This window comes from Ovis canadensis, chromosome 20 (genome assembly GCF_042477335.2).
Source record: "Ovis canadensis isolate MfBH-ARS-UI-01 breed Bighorn chromosome 20, ARS-UI_OviCan_v2, whole genome shotgun sequence".
NCBI classification, from domain to species: Eukaryota; Metazoa; Chordata; class Mammalia; order Artiodactyla; family Bovidae; genus Ovis; species Ovis canadensis.
The window spans coordinates 54,309,054-54,329,704 of NC_091264.1; the positions used below are offsets into that span (position 1 = coordinate 54,309,054).

The window sequence follows — 20,651 nt, forward strand, 5'->3', positions numbered from 1 at the left end:
CACCCACCTCTTCCCCCCGGTTGTAGGTTTTGCATCACCGAAGGCAGATTCTCTTGCTGCTCAACCTGCCACCACAAGCCCGGTAGTTCACACAAGACCAGCAATAAGCAGCTTTTCTTCTAGTGGAACTGGGTTTGGGGAAGGTTTAAAAGCTGGGTCGTCGTGGCAGTGTGATACTTGTCTACTCCAGAACAAAGTCACAGACAACAAATGCGTAGCCTGCCAAGCAACAAAATTGCTACCAAAAGATTCTGCTAAACAGACTGCAACCGGGACACCAAGTAAAAGCGGCAGACTGACTGTTTCCACACCAGGGACGACAGGCTTCGGAGACAAATTTAAACCAGCAGTAGGAACCTGGGACTGTGATACCTGTTTAGTGCAGAATAAACCTGAAGCGATGAAATGTGTAGCTTGTGAAACACCGAAACCGGGAACTGGTGTTAAGCGAGTCCTTCCGTTGCCAGTGGCTTCAGAAAGCGCTGGAACTGCGGCTGCTTCCTCCTCCAGCTGCACTGTGACCACTGGTGCCTTAGGATTTGCAGACAAATTCAAAAGGCCCGTGGGATCTTGGGAGTGTCCAGTGTGCTGTGTTTCTAATAATGCAGAAGACAATAAGTGTGTGTCCTGTATGTCTGAGAAACCAGGTACGTTTATGGCTGTTTGGAATAATTTTGTTCATTACTTTAATAGAACATTTTAATTCTATTCTCTGTAAAACAGCGAAGAACAAACCTCAGTATTTTAGATGTTTCAGGACAAGCATTTCCTCCTGTGTCATAATTTTCCAAACTGTCCTGAGATGAAAATGACTTGCCTGGAACTGACACTGCATGTTCTCTTAACCTAGGTTGTGTGTTAATCAGTCCAGCATTTGCTTTGACCTCTTCTTTGTGTGCACTTTTATTAGAAACTTCTGGCTCTTCGTGATCATTTTCAAAGTTGGGTGATACAGATGCAAAGGTCTTAGAACGGAGCACTCTTTCTCAGACCTTTACACAGAATAAAATACTACTCTGTCTCTTTTTCTCAAAGAGGAAGTGAGGGTGGCTAGCGGTCATTTCCACAGCTAGTTTCATTAAGGAGTAGACAGCATTACGTTATCAGAAGAGTGTGGCTGAGCACTAATGATGATACCTATACCTGTATGTGCTATCTGCCAGAGACCCTGCAATGATCATAAATTATTAAATCGTTAATGAAAAAGTACTATTGGGCAGACAGAAAAATGGAGCTAGAGTTGAATTTTTCCTGTTTCTCTGTTCAATTTTGAAAGAGTTACTGAAGATTTACACTGATCTTTAATTCATTTGGAATTAATTCATTTGACTCTTTGATGTTTTTGTAATGCTATTATATAATTCTTTGGTACAGATACATGGTAACATAGATACTAAATAAAACATGTTATAAGTGTCCTGGGAATTATACTTCCTATTCTTATTGCATTATTGATGGATGCGTGGTTTTGTGTCTACAGTGAAAAGCTCTTCATAGCCTAGAACCCTATCCTAACACAAGGGGTGTGCTGTATTTCTTGATTCCTGCTAGACATCTCTACAGGAGTAAGATTTCAGAGTCTTTATTCTGAAATATCTTTCTCTTCCCATCTGTCATCCTCATTGTCCCTTTAACAAAAAAAGCTGTTGATGGATGTCTGAGAGCAAAATTAATTGAGTTGATGGGTCAAACTTGTACTTTTGTTCAATCATCTGGTGGCTTTTTGGAGGATGGATTTGAAGGCAACGAAATTTGGAGACCAGAGCACAGATTAGGAAGTTGATCAATAATATAGATAGAGATAGTGGTGATATATACTAATGAAATCAAATGGAGGGGGATAGAATAATGTATTGAGTTGAAGATACATTAAGTTCAAGCTGCTGAAGTTGACAGATATGTGTGAGAAGACTTTTTAAGATATAAAACTGATTATAGACACTCTGGACTGGAGACACAGATTTGGGAATCATTCACTCATAATTTTCAAATAAATGATGAGAGAAGAGGTGATGTAAGGTGAGTGAGTGGAGCAAACAGAGAGGATAGCCTAAAACTGAATTCTGCTTAGCTTAAGAGAGTAGCAAGAATAGAACTTTGAAACAGTTAATTGAGAGGAAAGACAAGAACCAAACAAGAACCATGTAATACTGGTTGCTTCTTACGAGGATGGGTTTCAAGGGAACCAAACCAGAAGTCTCAATAAGGCTGTCCACTAGAAGAGCAGCAGAAGGGTCCGAGGAAGGAATGAAACAGATTGCAGAGATACATCAGGGAGGAGTTGTCTTCTCCCCAGGCCAGCCAGGTGCGTAGTGGAACGCCCATCAAAGAAGTAGTACAGCACTGACGCCCGGAAGTATGGGTCTTGGGTGCTAATGGGAAAGATTTTGTTGGTGATTAAAATCATCAGGGTAGATGAGACCTTGTGAGAGGGCAGTGGACCAAAGACGGTAGGATTTTATTGGCAAAGTGGAAGAGAACATAACGATAAAAACCACAGAGCAGGTAACTGGGAGAAGTGACAACAGCCGGAGGACATTGAGAGAAGTGGGGCTTCCAGAGCGAATGGCTTTACTTGCAACCCTGCATTTCTTCACGCAGCTGCGCCTTACTGAGCCGTCCCTCCTATGCTGCTGCCTCTCCTCACGAAATTGCTACGTCTGCTTAAAAGTGTAAATAGGACCTCTGTGAATCCTCCTGTCTCGTAGTAGTGTCTTCTCTGTGCGCTTATTTAGATCGTTTGTCATTCCATCTTGGCGATGGTGGTACTATGCATTTATGTTTGTTTTACTTTCCCCTTTTTAGACCAGAAGCACCTTTAGAATCGACACTTTACTCATCTTAATATTCCCAGAACCTAAGAACATTACAGTGCTTAATCAATGTCTGTTAAATGGCTGCGTTTTAACAGAAATGCCTTGAACATAGTAGGTCACGTCTACTTGAGTTGCAACACTTCTGTGCAGAAATGGTCATTTCAGAGTCAGAGATCTGTGCTTTGGAATCTTGAAATTAATATGGCCATGACTGTGTATTTTATGTGTTAGGCTCTTCCCTACGATTTATAACTTATATTTTATAATCTGTGATGCTTAACAAAATTTGACAAACATTATTAAGGAAAATTTAGTCTTTTATGCCCTGATCTGTGAGCATCAGTTTAAAAAAAAAAACAAAACATGGCTATTCAACCTTGGGGTTAAGAGGACACTCAACAGTGAGCAAGGTGAGTGTGAGTTGCTCATTTATAAGACTAAAAGAAATCTGAGATGTCTGGACCGTTTTTAACAACGTGATGTTTATATTTCTGGCATTTTCTCTGTCTTAATAGGAAACACTGATAAAAATTGTTCATTTGGACTTATGTGGTGTCATGGAGCTCGTGACATAATGTAAATTAGAATTATTGTATTTTTGCTTTGTTTTTTAGGAAGTTCAGTACCTGTTTCAAGCAGCAGCACGGCCCCCCCAGTCACCCTGTCATCTGGAGGCTGCCTAGGATTGGACAAGTTCAAGAAACCTGAGGGAAGCTGGAACTGTGAAGTGTGTCTAGTGAAGAATAAAGCAGACTCTAGCATATGTATAGCATGTGAAGCTGTAAAGGCACACACAAAGCCCGAGTTTACAGGTGAGGTGTTGGTAAAGTGCCTCCTTATAAAGTAAAATGTTTGCACACAGCTTTGTTTTTAAAACCATTCTTTCTTAAAAATTCTTGTAAAATGAGGTGTTGTCCTGGACTTTCAGCTCATAATCTACCTCTGAATTACCGTGTAGTTGAGTTATTTGGTGGTCAGGAGTGAGGATATACATTTGGTATTTTACTAGTTTTCCTTTGAGAAGGAAAATGCTTGTTGCAGCCCACTGAAGTAATGACATGACTAAGGGTTACAGCTGGTTTGAAGAACACTGCACTTGGATTTTAGGAGGTCGCTAGAACTCATTCTGTAACTGTTGCCTCATGGTCTCTTTCCCATTTTCCCCACTGGTAGTAATCACCATACCTTAAACCTTCTTTCTGAGGCAGAAGTGCCTTTGAACTCCTTTGAGGCAGAGGTGAAGATTAGTTAATATTGTCTTTGACCCCTTTATTTTTTCGCTTTCTGTCTGATGTCACATAAGGCATTTTCAAGCCCATGTGGATAGTAGCCATTTGCTCTTGAGATGCTGATGTAATTTTTCAAGTACGTTTCTTAGGGAAAGAAAGTTGGGTGGGTAACCATTAAAGGAAAGGAAATCTGAAGACAAATGCTTTTTACAAGTGCTTGGCTGTCACTTGTTAAGTTACATGTTGGTAAGTGGGAACAGGGCTTAAGTATCTTGGTACCGTTCATTGATCTCTGTGGAGCCAATCAGTCAGGTGCCTAATTTCTAGTTTATTCTGCTACAGAAAAGCATTCTGAAACCAAGACTTTGATCTTGTCATTATAGTATTTGTATTTTTTAAAATACTGCTTCCACTCATACAGTTCTGGTTCTTTCATGCTAAATACTTGAATTCTTAAGTAAATAACACATTTACTCACAAGATTTAAGAAGCAAGTTAACGACAGGACTCACAGTGAAAGGTCTGTCTCTTGTCCTCATTGGCTCATTTGCCGTCCTTCCTGCCCTGTGGTCATCTGTGGTTAGTTTATTGTATCTCTTTCAACGTTTCTTTATGCACATCACAAGCAAATGTACTTCTCTTCTCTGTATTTTTACTTCTCTCTGCCTTGTTGGGAAAGGTTGTAGGCACCATCACCTTTCTGCACCCTTGTCATTACCACAGATGCGCTCGGACGTGTCTTAGTTCTTCATTTCAGCTGCCTGGGTGGCGTATGGCATTTTACATACTGTGAGTTGATCATTCAAATAGACTCAGCTATAGACTTGCTGGGTTGTTGACAAGTTGCCTCCCACCAACTTTGTGTTGATTTATGCATCCACATGCCATATCAAGACTGTCCGTTACTCCTAGTCTCATCACCAGCACTGATTTATCAAACTTGTCTGACCTCTGTCAGTCTGATGGATGAAATGTGCCTGTGAGGCTCGAGATGATGGATGAGATGTGCCTGTGAGGCTTGAGATGTACTTAAAAGGAGGGCCAGCTTGGTTCATGTTCACTGTCATTGTTAAACTAACGCTCTTTGAAGTAGGCCTGGTCTAAGCTGGTCCTGTCTCCTCCTGCTTGTCAAGGTTGACATTTTGTTTGACTGAATGGTATTTAGTGATACTAATCCAGTGTCTGTGTGGTGTCTTTATGTTTTTGAAGGCTTCGGCACATCTTCCTCATCTTCGAACGCAGCAACCTCATCCTTCAAGTTTGGCATTCCATCACCCTCTTCTGGGCCCTCTCAGACATTAGCCAACACTGGGAACTTTAAATTTGGAGATCAAGGAGGCTTCAAAATTGGCGTGTCATCAGATTCGGGATCTGCAAACCCCTTGAGTGAAGGCTTCAAATTTTCTAAACCCATAGGAGATTTTAAATTTGGAGTTTCATCTGATTCTAAACCTGAAGAAGTCAAAAAAGACAGTAAAAATGACAATAACTTTAAGTTTGGACTTTCTTCTGGTTTAAGCAATCCAGCTCCTTTAGCTCCATTTCAGTTCGGGGTGTCTAGTCTCGGGCAGCAAGAAAAGAAAGAAGAACTGCCTAAATCTTCATCGACAGGCTTTAGCTTTGGTTCAGGTGTCATTAACCCTACCCCCACTGCTGCTGCTGCTGACACCGCGGTGACCTCTGAGAGCAAGAGTGGCTTCAGTTTTGGAACCACAGACACCAAGAGTGTGTCTGTGGCTCCTTTCACGTGTCAGACTTCAGAAGCAAAAAAGGAAGAAACACCTGCTACCAAAGGAGGGTTTGCTTTTGGCAGCGTGGACCCTGCCCCTCTGCCATCAGCCTCATTATTTGTTTTGGGAAGGACAGAAGAGAAACAGCAAGAGCCTGTCACTTCTACATCTCTCGTGTTTGGGAAGAAAGCTGACAATGAAGAGCCGAAGTGCCCACCGGTGTTTTCCTTTGGGAATTCAGAGCAAACCAAAGATGAGGGCTCTTCCAAGTCAACCTTCAGTTTCAGCATGGTGAAACCATCTGAAAAGGAATCTGAGCAGCCAGCAAAGCCCGCTTTTGCTTTTGGCGCTCAAACCAGTACTGCAGCTGGTAAGCATTAAACCTTTTTTTTTTTTTTTTCACAAGGTGTCGACAAATGCAGCGAGTCAAGGGGTGGTTTACACTGGACATAGTTGAGAGAGTCCCAGTCACAGAACTCTGGGAAGGAGTAGAGGACTTTCCGTTTTAGCTGCTCTGTACCACCCCCGCCAACCCCTCCTCCACCCTCCGTGATTCTGACGAAGTTATCTGCATGTCTGATTTTGAGAGATGTAGCTCTGATGGAAAGCCCACAATATTTGCATATTTGTCTGTGACTTTTTCCCTTCTGTTTGAGCTTTTAAAATCAGAATTGACACACACTATTCAGGAAGATAAGCATTTTTTTCCTTAAGCTCAGGAAATAACTTTCTAATAAAATCTTTATGTACAGGCCTTCATATACAAATAGCAATAGCCAGTCTTCAGCTGGCATTCAAGGAACATAGGCAACAAATACAATAAATCTCTGACAAACAGAGGTGGATATGAAAACTAAAATTGCAAAGAAAAAAATGAAATAGCATTTTTAAAAGTAAGAAAACCAAAAACATAGTTGGTGAAATAAAATCACTGCGTGGACTGAGTAGCAGGAAGGAAAAAAAAAAACACAACAGCTGATAATCGGATTAGTGAACTAGAATTTCCCAGAACCCAATGTAAAAGAACAGATCTAAGCCATATCCACAAGTTCCATTGGAATAGGAGTGCGTAGAAGATGAGGACAGTATGAAGGAAATACCAAAGAAGCAACAGGAGGAAACTCCCCACATGTAAAGAAAGACACTGGTCTTAGAAACGACGTGTTCACTGCGAAGGACCAGTGAAATTTTAGGACACCAGGGCCAAAATCCTGAATGCTTTCAGAGAAAAGAGTTTGCCACAAGTAGATTATCAGATTAGCATCAGACTTCTCATTTGTAACATGGAATGCCAAAAACAGTAGAGCAGTGACCTCAAAATGAAAAAATGGTCTTGAGTTGAGAATTCTGTTAACCAGTCAAATACTTTCAGACTGTAAGAGCAACATACAGATGTTTTTCAGACAAGCAAAGAATCAAAAGTTGAATACCTATGAACACTTTTGAATAATAAATTGGAAACACAAGAAAATGAAAAATTAACCTGAAAATATTTGTATGGAATTCAGCACCTAGGTATGAGCAGTTTTTATCTATAAAATTTTACTTAAAAAACACCCTTCAAAGAAAGCAAAAACTAAATTATCCATTATTACTTAGAAGGAATAAAAATGAGATAGGGTCTAATCAAATTTAATCCTAGTATCACTATACTATTTCCATTGAAACATGCATTTTCAACATCCTATTAAGCAACTTGAAAGTGACCTGTTACATTTACTGTCAGTTATATTGGTGCCCATACTGCAGTGTGACCAGCCCTGTCTAGTAGATAGTGTTGGAATTGAGAGATTATTGGAACAAGTTTTTTAAAAAAGTCGTCTACTAAAGGTAGCTGGATTCAGGGTCACCATATAAAGAATCAATAGCTTTCCTCCAAATCAAAAGTGAATAGTTTGGTAGCATATCCCATTTATATTTTCTAACAGTTCCAATTTGTGTTTTATAATGTCAGCAGAACCTGCAACATCATAAATAAGAGAACATAAATGAGGTATTTTATACTTGTTCCTGAGTGAATATCCTTTCCTCTCTACCTCAGCCCCAATAGAATTTCAGTTCTTAGAGGAATTTTTGTGAACTTAACATGTGAAAATAATTCTAAAAATTCATATGGAAGGGAAAACTTGAATTGTGGAGAGAAAGGCTGGCATACCATCAGGTTTGCCCTACTAATATCCAGCGATGCTATAAGGCTGCAGTATTTGAAACAGTCCAGCAACGGTAGCTGTAGAGGTTTGGCAGTTTAGTATGTTGTAGAGTTACAACTTAGTGAGCAGGCTAGGGTGCACTAGTCTGGACAGCAAATTCAGATAGTGGTGTCCAGTGAGATTTGGATTTAAGGAGTATTTAAAAATATATGCATACTTTGCAAATACACATAAATATTACGTGCATATATATATATATGAATAGTTTTATGTGTTTGACTATATCAAAATTTAACAAATTTCCATTCGATGAACTAATTTATATTAAAATCTTAATGATTCTCGGAGAAGGCAATGGCACCCTGCTCCAGTACTCTTGGCTGGAAAATCCCATGGACGCAGGAGCCTGGTGGGCTGCAGTCCATGGGTTCACTAAGAGTCTGAGATGACTGAGCGACTTCACTGTCACGCATTGGAGAAGGAAATGGCAACCCGCTCCAGTGTTCTTGCCTGGAGAATCCCAGGGACGGGGGAGCCTGATGGGCTGCCACCTGTGGGGTCGCACAGAGTCGGACACGACTGAAGCGACTTAGCAGCAGCAGCAGCAGAAGCAGTAATGATTCTATTTGCTAATGGATGCTAAGATTTTGGGGTAGGAAAAAAATGCCTTCTGTTATTACTTGTTCTTAAAGAATTTTGTTTCTTAATTTCCATCTTACAGATCAAGGTGCGGCCAAGCCAGTTTTTAGTTTCTTGAACAGCAGTTCCTCTAATTCAAGTGCACCAGCCACTTCAGCTGGTGGTGGCATATTTGGCAGTTCCACCTCGTCCTCCAGCGCGCCTGTGGCTGCCTTTGTGTTTGGACAGGCCAGCAATCCCGTGAGCAGCTCTGCCTTTGGAAATGCTGCCGAATCTAGTACATCTCAGTCTTTGCTGTTTTCTCAAGAGAGCAAACCAGCAACCACATCAAGCACGGGTACAGCTGTCGCCCCATTTGTTTTTGGCACAGGAGCCAGCAGTAATAATACTGCAAGCTCTGGCTTCAACTTTGGAGCTACAACCACATCTAGCTCTGCAGGTACGTTTAAAGACAAAAACATGTTGTAGTTGAATTGGCTTTCATTATAAGTAGATGATCTCTTAGCGTATAATATCACAAGAAGGCATGGCTGCATTTAGGTCGTCTCTAGCTGGGATGTTGTAATTACTCAGTGTGGAATGAAGTACATTTTGAGTTTAATATAATTCCGGACCACAGCCTTGTCTAACTCAGTGAAACTAAGCCATGCCTTGGTGGCCACCCAGGACGGGTGGGTCATGATGAAGAGGTCTGACAGAATGTGGTCCACTGGAGAAGGGAATGGCAAAACACTTCAATATTCTTGCCTTGAGAACCCCATGAACAGTATGAAAAGGCAAAATGATAGGATACTGAAAGGGGAACTCCCCGGGTTGGTAGGTGCCCAAATATGCTACTGGAGATCAGTGGAGAAATAACTCCAGAAAGAATGAAGGGATGGAGCCAAAGCAAAAACAACACCCAGTTGTGGATGTGACTGGTGACAGAAGCAATATCTGATGCTGTAAAGAGCAATATTGCATAGGAACCTGGAATGTCAGGTTCGTGAATCAAGGCAAATTGGAAGTGGTCACACAGGAGATGGCAAGAGTGAATGTCAACATTCTAGGAATCAGCAAACTAAAATGGACTGGAATGGGTGAATTTAACTCAGATGACCATTATATCTACTACTGTGGGCAGGAATCCCTTAGAAGAAATGGAGTAGCCATCATGGTCAACCAAAGAGTCTGAAATGCAGTACTTGGATGCAGTCTCAAAAACAACAGAATGATCTTTGTTCCTTTCCTAGGCAAACCATTCAATATAATGGTGATCCAAGCCTATGCTCCAAGCATTAATGCTGAAGAAGCTGAAGTTGAACGGTTCTATGAAAATCTACAAGACCTTTTAGAACTAACACCCCAAAAAGATGTCCTTTTCATTCTAGGGGACTGGAATGCAAAAGTAGGAAGTCAAGAAACACTGGAATAACAGGCAAATTTGGCCTTGGAGTACAGAATGAAGCAGGGCAAAGACTAAGAGTTTTGCCAAGAAAATGCACTGGTCATAGCAAACACCCTCTTCCAACAACACAAGAGAAGACTCTGCACATGGACATCACCAGATGGTCAACACTGAAATCAGATTGATTATTTTCTCTGCAGCCAGAGATGGAGAAGCTCCATACAGTCAGCAAAAACAAGGCTGGGAGTGACTGGCTCAGATCATGAACTCCTTATTACCAAATTCAGACTTAAATTGAAGAAAATGGGGAAAACCACTAGACCATTCAGGTATGACCTAAATCAAATCCCCTATGAGTATACAGTGGAAGTGAGAAATAGATATAAGGGACTAGATCTGATAGAGTACCTGATGAACTATGGACGGAGGTTTGTGACATTGTACAGGAGACAGGGATCAAGACCATCCCCATGAAAAAGAGGGGCTTCCCTGGTGGCTCAGAGGTTAAAGCGTCTGCCTGCAATGTGGGAGACCTGGGTTCAATTCCTGGGTCGGGAAGATCCCTGCAGAAGGAAATGGCAACCCACTCCAGTATTCTTGCCTGGAAAATCCCATGGACGGAGGAGCCTGGTGGGCTACAGTCCATGGGGTCACAAAGAGTCGGACACAACTGAGCGACTTCACTTCACTTCATGGAAAAGAAATGCGAAAAAGCAAATGCCTGTCTGAGGAGGTCTTAAAAATAGCTGTGAAAAGAAGAGAAGCAAAAAGCAAAGGAGAAAAGAAAAGATATAAGTATCTGAATGCAGAGTTCCAAAGAAGACCAAGGAGACATAAGAAAGCCTTCCTCAGCGATCAATGTAAAGAAATGGAGGAAAATGACAGAATGGGAAAGACTAGAGATCTCTTCAAGAAAATTAGAGATACCAAGGGAACATTCCATGCAAAGATCCCCTGCAGAAGGAAATGGCAACCCACTCCAGTATTCTTGCCTGGATAAAGGACAAGAATGTGCTCAATAAAGGACAGAAATGGTATGGACTTAACAGAAGCAGAAGATATTAAGAAGAGGTGGCAAGAATACACAGGAGAACTACAAAAAAGAGCTTCACAACCCAGTGATCATGATGGTGTGATCACTCACCTAGAGCCACACATCTGTAATGTGAAGTCAAGTGGGCCTTAGAAAGCATCACTACAAACAAAGCTAGAGGAGGTGATGGAATTCCAGTTGAGCTATTTCAAATCCTGAAAGATGATGCTATGAAAGTGCTGCACTCAATATGCCAGCAAATTTGGAAAACTCAGCAGTGGCCACAGGACTGGAAAAGGTCAGTTGTCATTCCAATTCCAAAGAAAGACAATGCCAAAGAATGCTCAAACTACTGCACAGTTGCACTCATCTCACACGCTAGTAAAGTAATGCTCAAAATTCTCCAAGCCAGCCTTCAGCAATACGTGAACCATGAACTTCCAGATGTTCAAGTTGGTTTTAGAAAAGGCAGAGGAACCAGAGATCAAATTGCCAACATCCACTGGATCATCAAAAAAACAAGAGTTCCAGAAAACATCTATTTCTGCTTTATTGACGATGCCAAAGCCTTTGATTTTGTGGATCACAATAAACTGAGGAAAATCCTGAAAGAGATGGAAACACCAGACCACCTGACCTCCCTATTGAGAAACCTGTATGCAGGTCAGGAAGCAACAGTTAGAACTGGACATGGAGCAACAGACTGGTTCCATATAGGAAAAGGAGTACATCAAGGCTGTATATTGTCACCCTGCTTATTTAACTTACATGCAGAGTACATCATGAGAAACACTGGGCTGGAAGAAGCACAAGCTGGAATCAAGATTGCCGGGAGAAATATCAATAACCTCAGATATACAGATGACACCACCCTTATGGCAGAAAGAGAAGAGGAACTAAAAAGCCTCTTGCTGAAAGTGAAAGAGGAGAGTGAAAAAGGTGGCTTAAAGCTCATCATTCAGAAAATGAAGTCATGGCATCTGGTCCCATCACTTCATGGGAAATAGATGGGGAAACAGTGAAAACAGTGTCAGATTTTATTTTGGGGGGCTCCAAAATCACTGCAGATGGTGATTGCAGCCATGAAATTAAAAGACGCTTACTCCTTGGAAGGAAAGTTATGACCAAACTAGATAGCATATTCAAAAGCAGAGAGATTACTTTGCCAACAAAGGTCTGTCTAGTCAAGGCTATGGGTTTTCCAGTGTTCATGTATGGATGTGAGAGTTGGCCTGTGACGAAAGCTGAGTACCGAAGAATTGATGCTTTTGAACTGTGGCGCTGGAGAAGACTTGAGAGTCCCTTGTACTGCAAGAAGGTCCAACCAGTCCATCCTAAAGGAGATCAGTCCTGGGTGTTCGCTGGAAGGACTGATTTTGAAGCTGAAATTCCAATACTTTGGCCATCTCATGCGAAGAGTTAACTCATTGGAAAAGACCCTGATGCTGGGAGGGATTGGGGGCAGGAGGAGAAGGGGATGACAGAGGATGAGATGGCTGGATGGCATCACTGACTCGATGTTCATGAGTTTGCGTGAACTCCAGGAGTTGGTGATGGACAGGGAGGCCTGGTGTGCTGCAGTTCATGGGGTCACAAAGAATTGGACACGACTGAGCAACTGAACTGAAAGGAACTCTTGGAAGCAATTTTCTCATCTCATTAAGAGTGTCTTTAGTTTGTTCAAGTGTTTTTTAGTGTAAATAACCAGACACTGAAGATTATTTTATTAGACGTTAGTCCTCTTTATGCAGTGGATACATGATCACATAATAGTCAGTATCTGCACTATGTTGCCTTTCCGATAGGAGATCAGTTGTCTTCTTAGATATTTAAAGACCTGAACATTTTTGGCTGCAAGATAGGAATCTTGTTAATTGCAGTTTTTATGGATTCTGTATGATTTTACTAAATAATGGTAGCAAGCATTGTATTTTCTTCATCAGTTATTCAAAACTTGTCCTGATAAGGTCTGTTCAGCAAGGTAAGAGTCTGCAAACAATCTTGATATGTGCATTTCAGTTTACAGACAATTGAGGATTATCCTCTATTTAACCATCCGTGGTGATTTAAGTGTGTCTCTGGGTCTCTAGGATCCTCCTTTGTGTTTGGCACTGGAGCTTCAGCACCATCTGCCAGTCCAGCGTTTGGTGCTAACCAGACCCCAACATTTGGACAAAGTCAAGGTGCCAGCCAGCCTAACCCCCCAGGTTTTGGATCTATACCATCTTCAGGGGCATTATTTTCTGCTGGTTCTCAGCCTGCACCACCTACTTTTGGGACAGTGTCAAGCAGTGGACAGCCTCCTGTGTTTGGGCAGCAGCCTAGTCAGTCTGCATTTGGCTCTGGAACAGCTCCTAATTCCAGTAAGTATGCAGTAATGGTGTAGTTTGTATCCCTACTTGAGTTTTGTATGTCTTCAGTACAGTTTTTTTTCTTTGAGTTTTGAAACCATGCACATCTCTTTTCTTCGATCTCTTGTACTTGGCAGAATAGACACGTGTATGTTTAGATTTACCTATAAACAGCATTACCAACTCTCTTCCCAACACAGTTAAGCACTCTGTTTTGTTTTGTTTTTTAACAAGGCAGGTGCAGGTTTTAAATAAATGATTGGTTTATTACATATGTATGTATTTATGTATGTTTGGCTGTGCTGCATCTTCGGTGCTGCGCTCAGGCTTTCTCTAGTTGCAGTGATCAGAGGCTCCTCTGCAGGGCTCGGCCTCCTCACTGCAGTCGCTTCTCGCGCTGTGGAGCACAGGCTCTGGAGTGCGGGCTTAGTTGCTCCATGGCGCATGGTATCTTCCCGGACCGGGGATCGTGTCCCCTGCATTGGCAGGTGGATTCTTAACCACTGGACCATCCGTATCCTGTTGATGAAAGTTTGAGTTGTTCTTAGCTGTCAGAACATGCAGCTCTGCGTGCATCTTAGTACATCACAAGATTATACGCACTCTTTCTGATGGATTGTGCCAGTTCACATCGTTCCAGCATTAAATGAAGATCCTCATATTTGGATGCTACTTGATTTCATTTTTTGTGAATTCTTTCTGTAATTTTTTGGGGCCCTAATACTAATTGGTTGTTTTGCTCTGCTTATTGATTTGTAGAAATTCTTTATGTATTTTGAATGTTAGTATTTTGTTAGCTAGTACATGTAGCAAAATTTCTTCTGTTCTGTGACACATGATAATCATTTTAATCAGAATTTAATGATTCCCAACCCCTCAATACAAAATTGAAGACTTTAGCTCTCTTTCACACAGCTAGGAATGCCTTCAGTTCTAATAGAGTGATACTGTGTGGTTAGATCACTATGTTAAATATGCAAACATTGTATGATATACTGTGATTTTTCTTTCCTAGACAACATTTTGTTTTTCCTAGCCTTAGTGATTTCTTCTCATGGTTAATATTTGCTTCTCCCATTTGTATATAACTACTTTGTTTTTTCAGGTACTTTGGCTATTTCTCAGTATCTGAAATTTTACCACATAATTTTTTTAAGTTTTTTTATTGGCTTTTATTTTTGCTTTGTATTGATCTCGTTGATGACCAGTATTATTTAACTGTACGACATAGTGATCCACAATTTTTAAAGGTTATACTCCATTTATAGTTACTGTAAAATATTGGCCACGTTCCCCATGTTGTGTAGTATATCCTTGTAGCTTACATTATACAGAATAGTTTGTACCCCTTAACTTCTCCCCTGTCTTGCGTCTTCCCCCTTTCTGCTCACCGCTAACAACCAGAAGTTCTTCCTGTGCGTCTATGAGTGTGTTGCCTTTTTGTTATATTCAATAGCTTGTTACATTGTTTGGATTCCTCAGATAAATGATTTCATACAATATTTGTCTTTCTCTAACTTAGTTCACTTTGCATACTCCTTTCAAGCCTCTGCGTGTTGTTTTAAGTAGCAGAATTTCATTCTTTTTGTGTGTATGCTGGGATAACTACCAGGCCACGCAAAAGCACACACACTGCTGCCGCTGCTAAGTCGCATCAGTCATGTCAGACTCTGTGCGACCCCATAGACGGCAGCCCGCCAGGCTCCTCCGTCCCTGGGATTCTCCAGGCAAGAGCACTGGAGCGGGTTGCCACGTCCTTCTCCAAAGCATACACACTGCATCTTCTTTATTCATTCATTTGTTGATGGACACTTGAGTTGTTTCCTTAATCTTGCTATAAACATTGATTGGGATGCGTGTATTGTTTGGGATTAATATTTTGGGTTTTTTTTTTTTTTTCAGATACGTACTTAGGAGTGAAATTGCTGGGTCATATGCTAGCTCTATTTTTAGTTTTTTGAGAAACTGCCGTACTGTTTTGCAATAATTAGTGGCTGCACCAATGTACATTCCCACTGACAGTGTATGAGGGTTCTCTCTTCTCTGCATCTATGCCAACTTTTGTTATTTGTGTTCTTTTCGATGATAGCTGTTCTTACAGGTGAAAGGTGATATCTCATTGTGGTTTTAATTTGCATTCCTCTGATGTTCAGCATCTTTTCGTGTTCCTGTTGACCACCTGGGTACCTTCTTCAGAAAAAAAAAAATGTTTATTCAAGTCTGCTCAGTTTTTATTGGGTTGTTTGTTTTATTGATGTTGAGTTACGTGAGCTGTTCATGTGTTTTGGATATTAACCCCTTATTTATCATACCATTAGCAAATATTTTCTCCCATTTTGATAGTCTTCTTTGCTGTGCAAAAGCTCTGAAGTCTAATTAGGTTCCGTTTGTTTGTTTTTGCTTTAGGAGACTGATCCAAAAAAATATCACTACAATTTATATCAGAGTTTTCTGCCTTTGTTTTCTTCAAGGAGTTTTATGGTTAGGTCTTTATGTTTTTGTATATGGTGTGAGGAAACATTCTGATTTCACCCTTTTACGTGTGGCTATCTAGTTTTCCCAGCACCACTTATTGGAGTGACACTCTTTTCTCCATTATATATTCTTGCCTCATTTGTCATATACTAATGACCATTAGTGTGTGGGTTTGTTTCTGGGCTCTCTGCTGTGTTCCTTTGGTCTGTGTGTCTTTGCTCTTTGTGCCTATACTGTACTGTTTTGATTACTATAGCTTTCTAGTGTGGTCTGAACCCAGGACGTGGGACTCCTCCAGCTCTGTTCTTTTCTCAAGGTGGTTTTGGCTATGTGGGTCTTTTGTGTTTCCATACAAATTTAAAAATTACTAGGGACTTCCCTGGCAGTCCAATGGTTAAGACTTCACTTTCCAGTGCAGCAGGTGTGGGTTCGATCCCTGGTTGGGGAGCTTAAATCCCATGTGCCTTGGAGCCAAAAAACAAAGCATTAAGGAAAAAAAAAAGAAGCAGCAATATTGTAACAAATTTGATAGAAACTTTAAAAATGGTCCATATTAAAAAAATCTTAAAAATATTAGTTCTGTGAATAATGTTAAGGGTATAGGTATTTTGATAGGGATTGCATTGAATCTATAGATTGCTATGTGTAGTATGGCCCTTTTAACAATATTAGTTTTTCCAGTCCACAAACTTAGTCTGTCTGTCCCTCTGTGTTGTCTGCAATTTTCTTTCATCAGAATCTTACAGTTTTGTGAGTACAGATATTTTACCTCCTTAGATAGGTTTATTCTTAGGTATTTTACTCTTTTTAATGTGATGATGAATGGGGTTCTTCCCTTAATTTCTCTTTCTGATAGTTCATTGTTAGTGTATAGAAATGCAGCAGACTTCTGTATGTTAATTTTGATTCTGCAACTTTATTGAATTCATTGATGAGCTCTAGTAGTTTTCTGGTGGTGTCTTTAGGGTTTTCTGTGTATAGCATGTCATCTGCAAAGTGATAGTTTCCCTTCTTCCTTTGTAATTTGGATTCCTTTTATTTCTTTTTTTCTCTGATTGACTTCCCAAACTATGTTGAATAAAAGTGGTGAGAGGGGGCATCCTTGTCCTGTTCCTGATCTTAGAGGAAATACTTCCTGTTAAATATGTTCACAATGGGCTTGTCAAAATGGCCTTTATTTTGTCAAGGTATGTTCTTTCTATGCCCACTTTCTGGAGAGTTTTTAACATAAATGGATGTTGAATTTTGTCAAAAATATTTTCTATTAAGATGATCATATTGTTTTATTCTTCAGTCTTTTGATGTGTATCACATTGATTTGTGGATATTGAACAATTATTGCATCTCTGGGTATCATGGTATATACTTCTTTTAATGTATTGTTGGATTCAGTTTGCTAATACTTCGTTGAGGATTTTTGCAGTGATGTTCATCATTGATACTGGCTTGTAATTCTCTTTTCCTGTGATATCTTTGTCTGATTTTGGTGTCAAGGTGATGCTAAGTCACCATTCTAATGACCATTCTAATGGAGATTCCCTCTAGCTTCCTCTTAAAGGAATCTGTTTCCTGAGTGTCACATCTTTTTCCTCCTTATGCCCTTGTTTTGGGAGAATACATCTTCCCATGATATCTTAAGGACACAGGGAAGAAAAGTTTGAGACCTTATATTTCTGGAAAGATCTTTATTCTGCCCCCATGTTGGGTAAGATTTTGTTTCAATATATATTTAGAATGGAAATTACTCTTTTTTTTTTTTATGATTTTGAGGGTATTTTCCCATTGTGGATGTTCTAGCTCCCAGAGTTAGTTGCTCTTGCAGTCTCTTTACTTTTGCTTTTGGTCTGTTTTTCCTTCTGGAGCATCATTAGAGTACTTTTTTGCCTCCAGTGCTTTGCTTATGAGGATGTTCCTGGTCTGGATCCATTTTATCCTTGGATGATGTTAGGAAGGCCGTGTGTCCTATTTATTATAAGCTGCTTTCATGGGAATTTTCTTGAATTATTTCTTTGGAGATTTTGCACCTCATTCTTTTTTATCTTCCATTTTTTTCCATTGTCTCCCACTTTTTGTTGTATTTCCTGGGAAGATTTCCTCAATTTTATCTTGAAACACACCTGCTGAGATTTTACTTCTGCATGTATTGCTTATTTTCTTAGTGGAAATTGTTCCGTCGATGTTCTTTTTTATATCCTTCTGCTTTTGTTTTAGATGTGTTATCTATTGATCTCTTGAGGATATTAACAGTGAGTTTTTGTTTTGTTTTTCCGTTTGATAGCTTTTGCTTTGTTTTCTCCAAATTGCTTTTTTTATTATTGCTTCAGTCTTAGTGTTTCTTACGAAATACTTTCCTCAGATGTCTGGTGCTTCTTGCCTCTTACTCATAGTGTTTGGGTTTTGTTTATTTTAAATTGTAGTAATAATGTTTAACATGAGTTGTGTCTACTCATCAGCAGAGGCACAGGTATTGGTAACTGTAGGCACAGTGTTGTATGACAGAGTTCTAGAATCTGAGCATCTTGCATGACTGACAGTTTACACCTGCTCTGAACAGCGCCTCTTCATATCTCCCCACCCCCACCTCTCCCTGCAGCCCCTGTTCTTTCAGCTTGTGTGAATTTGGTTAGTTCAGATTCCTCATAGAAGTGAACTCATGCATTATTTCACTTAACGTCCTCCAGATGCGTCCATGTTTTTTTCAAATTGCAAGATTAATATTCCATTTTATGTGGACACGTCATTTCCTTTATCTGTGCGTCTGTCTGGGGATGTCTGGGTTGTTTCTACTTAGGTTATTGTGAATAATGCTGCAGTGAATAAGAGTCCAGATACCTTTTTGAGATCCTGGTTTCAAGTCTTTTGGGTAAATACCTAGAATGGGATTGCTAGATCATATGGTAGTTTTCTCTTTAACTTTTTGAGAAGCTTCCATACTGTTTTCCTTAGTGGCTGTGGCAATTTACTTTTCCACCAGCGGTTCACAAGGGTTCACTTTTCTCCACATCCTTGCCAGCACTTGCTATTTCTTATCGATAGCTGTTCTGAGAGCTGATATCTCCTAGTGGATTTGATCTGCATTCCCCCTGATGATTGCTGAGGTCGAGCATCCTTATTATATATGCCTGTGTGTTGTCTGTGGAGAAATCTCTGTTCAGGTTGTTTGCCCATTGGGCAAAGGGTTTAATTTTAATATCATTGTAGGTTTCTCTAACTGGCTTGTCCTCTTGCCAAGAGCTGAATGTTAGTATCTTTAGGTTTCTCCTTTTGGGCTGTCACATTCCGCAGAGAAGGTTCTTGAAGCCTCCTGTCTTAAGGGCATAAATCCTCGTGATTGCCAGTGTTTTGGGAGCTGAGTCAGGGCGGAAGGCTGCAGTTCTCAGCATTCGTTATACTCAGCCTGCTCCTAGTCCTTCTATTTTCAGTAGGTATCCTTGCCTCTGTGTGTGATGGGCCCCAGTCCAGAGGCCTCTCCAGAGACTAGAAGTCTGTACTTCTGCTAGGTAGAGGAGGAGAGTTCTCATCCTGTTTGTTGGGGAGGGATTGATCTGGGTATCTGCTTCTTAAACAGTTACTGGAAAAAAAAAAAAAAACAACAACAAGGCAGGATGGTAGAGTAACTGTTTAAGAAGCAGACTTCGTTCTCACTTCCAGAAGTACCTGGAACCTAAACCTTGTGGAGATGGTTAGTGTAAATGGAATGCCTTCTGTGCTTTCTCTTGCTACCAGTTTAGTATTTGGCTCCCATCGTGCTTCCAGCTTCTAAATTTTGTTCTGTTGTCTCTTTCTCTCCCTACCTTTGTAAATTCCCCTTACTGTGATTTTAACATAAGTTTTGGAAAAGGTAGCGCTCAATATGTTGGTTGCACAATCTCAGTCAGAAGTCCACTCAGCCCTTTTTCCCCTTGGTCACGGGTGAGTTGGGTTGCTTGTTGGAGGGTGTCAGATATATATTTTGTCTGTAGAGAAATTACTTATTTTTTTTTAAGTGACCATAGGAGAACTTAACCCTTCACATGTTTTTGTATGTAAAAGTCAGAGTCATTACTAGAAAACCATCATTTTTACCTTAATGAGGCTTTTCTGCTTCAACGATTTCAGGTTCCATTTTCCAGTTTGGCAGCAGCACTGCGACAAATTTCAACTTCACCAACAACAATCCGTCAGGAGTGTTCACATTTGGTGCGAGTCCCAGCACACCCGCAGCCTCAGCCCAGCCCTCTGGCTCAGGCGGCTTTCAGTTTAGCCAGGCTTCAGCAGCGTTTACTGTGGGGTAAGAGAACTTTCTGTTGAGATATGTGCGTGTGTGTGTTTAGAATCATCAAGGTGCAGTATGCTGCTGCTAAGTCGCTTCAGTTGTGTCCGACTCTGTGCGACCCCACAGGCGGCAGCCCACCAGGCTCCCCCGTCCCTGGGATTCTCCAGGCAAGAACACTGGAGTGGGTTGCCATTTTCTTCTCCAATGCAGGAAAGTGAAAAGTGAAAGTGAAGTCGCTCAGTCGTGTCCGACTCTTAGCGACCCCATAGACTAGAGCCCACCAGGCTCCTGCGTCCATGGGATTTTCCAGGCAGGAGCACTGGAGTGGGGTGCCATTGCCTTCTCCAGGTGCAGTATAGTTGAGGTAAAATCAAGTATGTTCTCCACCAATTTACCGTATTACTATCAAGCAAAAGAGCATGGGGGGTGTGTGTGTGTGTGTGGGTGTGGGTGTGTGTGTGGGGGTGTGGGTGTAGGTGTAGGTATGCGGTGTAACAGTGTGCTTCCTGTAACACTGTCTCCCCACCCCCCGTGTGTGTGTGTGTGTGTGTGTAGGTGTAGGTGTAGGTATGCGGTGTAACAGTGT

The 20,651-nt window shown here is 40.9% G+C and overlaps 1 protein-coding gene across 1 annotated transcript in view; it reads left to right on the forward strand.

Annotated features, from left to right (window-relative positions):
* NUP153 (nucleoporin 153) overlaps positions 1–20,651 on the forward strand; it is a 67,713-nt gene that overhangs the window by 45,257 nt on the left and 1,805 nt on the right. The window contains exons 16-21 of the mRNA XM_069563315.1: positions 27–647; positions 3,431–3,628; positions 5,255–6,145; positions 8,647–9,003; positions 13,075–13,347; positions 19,909–20,080. Coding sequence (XP_069419416.1) covers positions 27–647; positions 3,431–3,628; positions 5,255–6,145; positions 8,647–9,003; positions 13,075–13,347; positions 19,909–20,080 — 2,512 coding nt within the window. The remainder of the gene's footprint in view (positions 1–26; positions 648–3,430; positions 3,629–5,254; positions 6,146–8,646; positions 9,004–13,074; positions 13,348–19,908; positions 20,081–20,651) is intronic.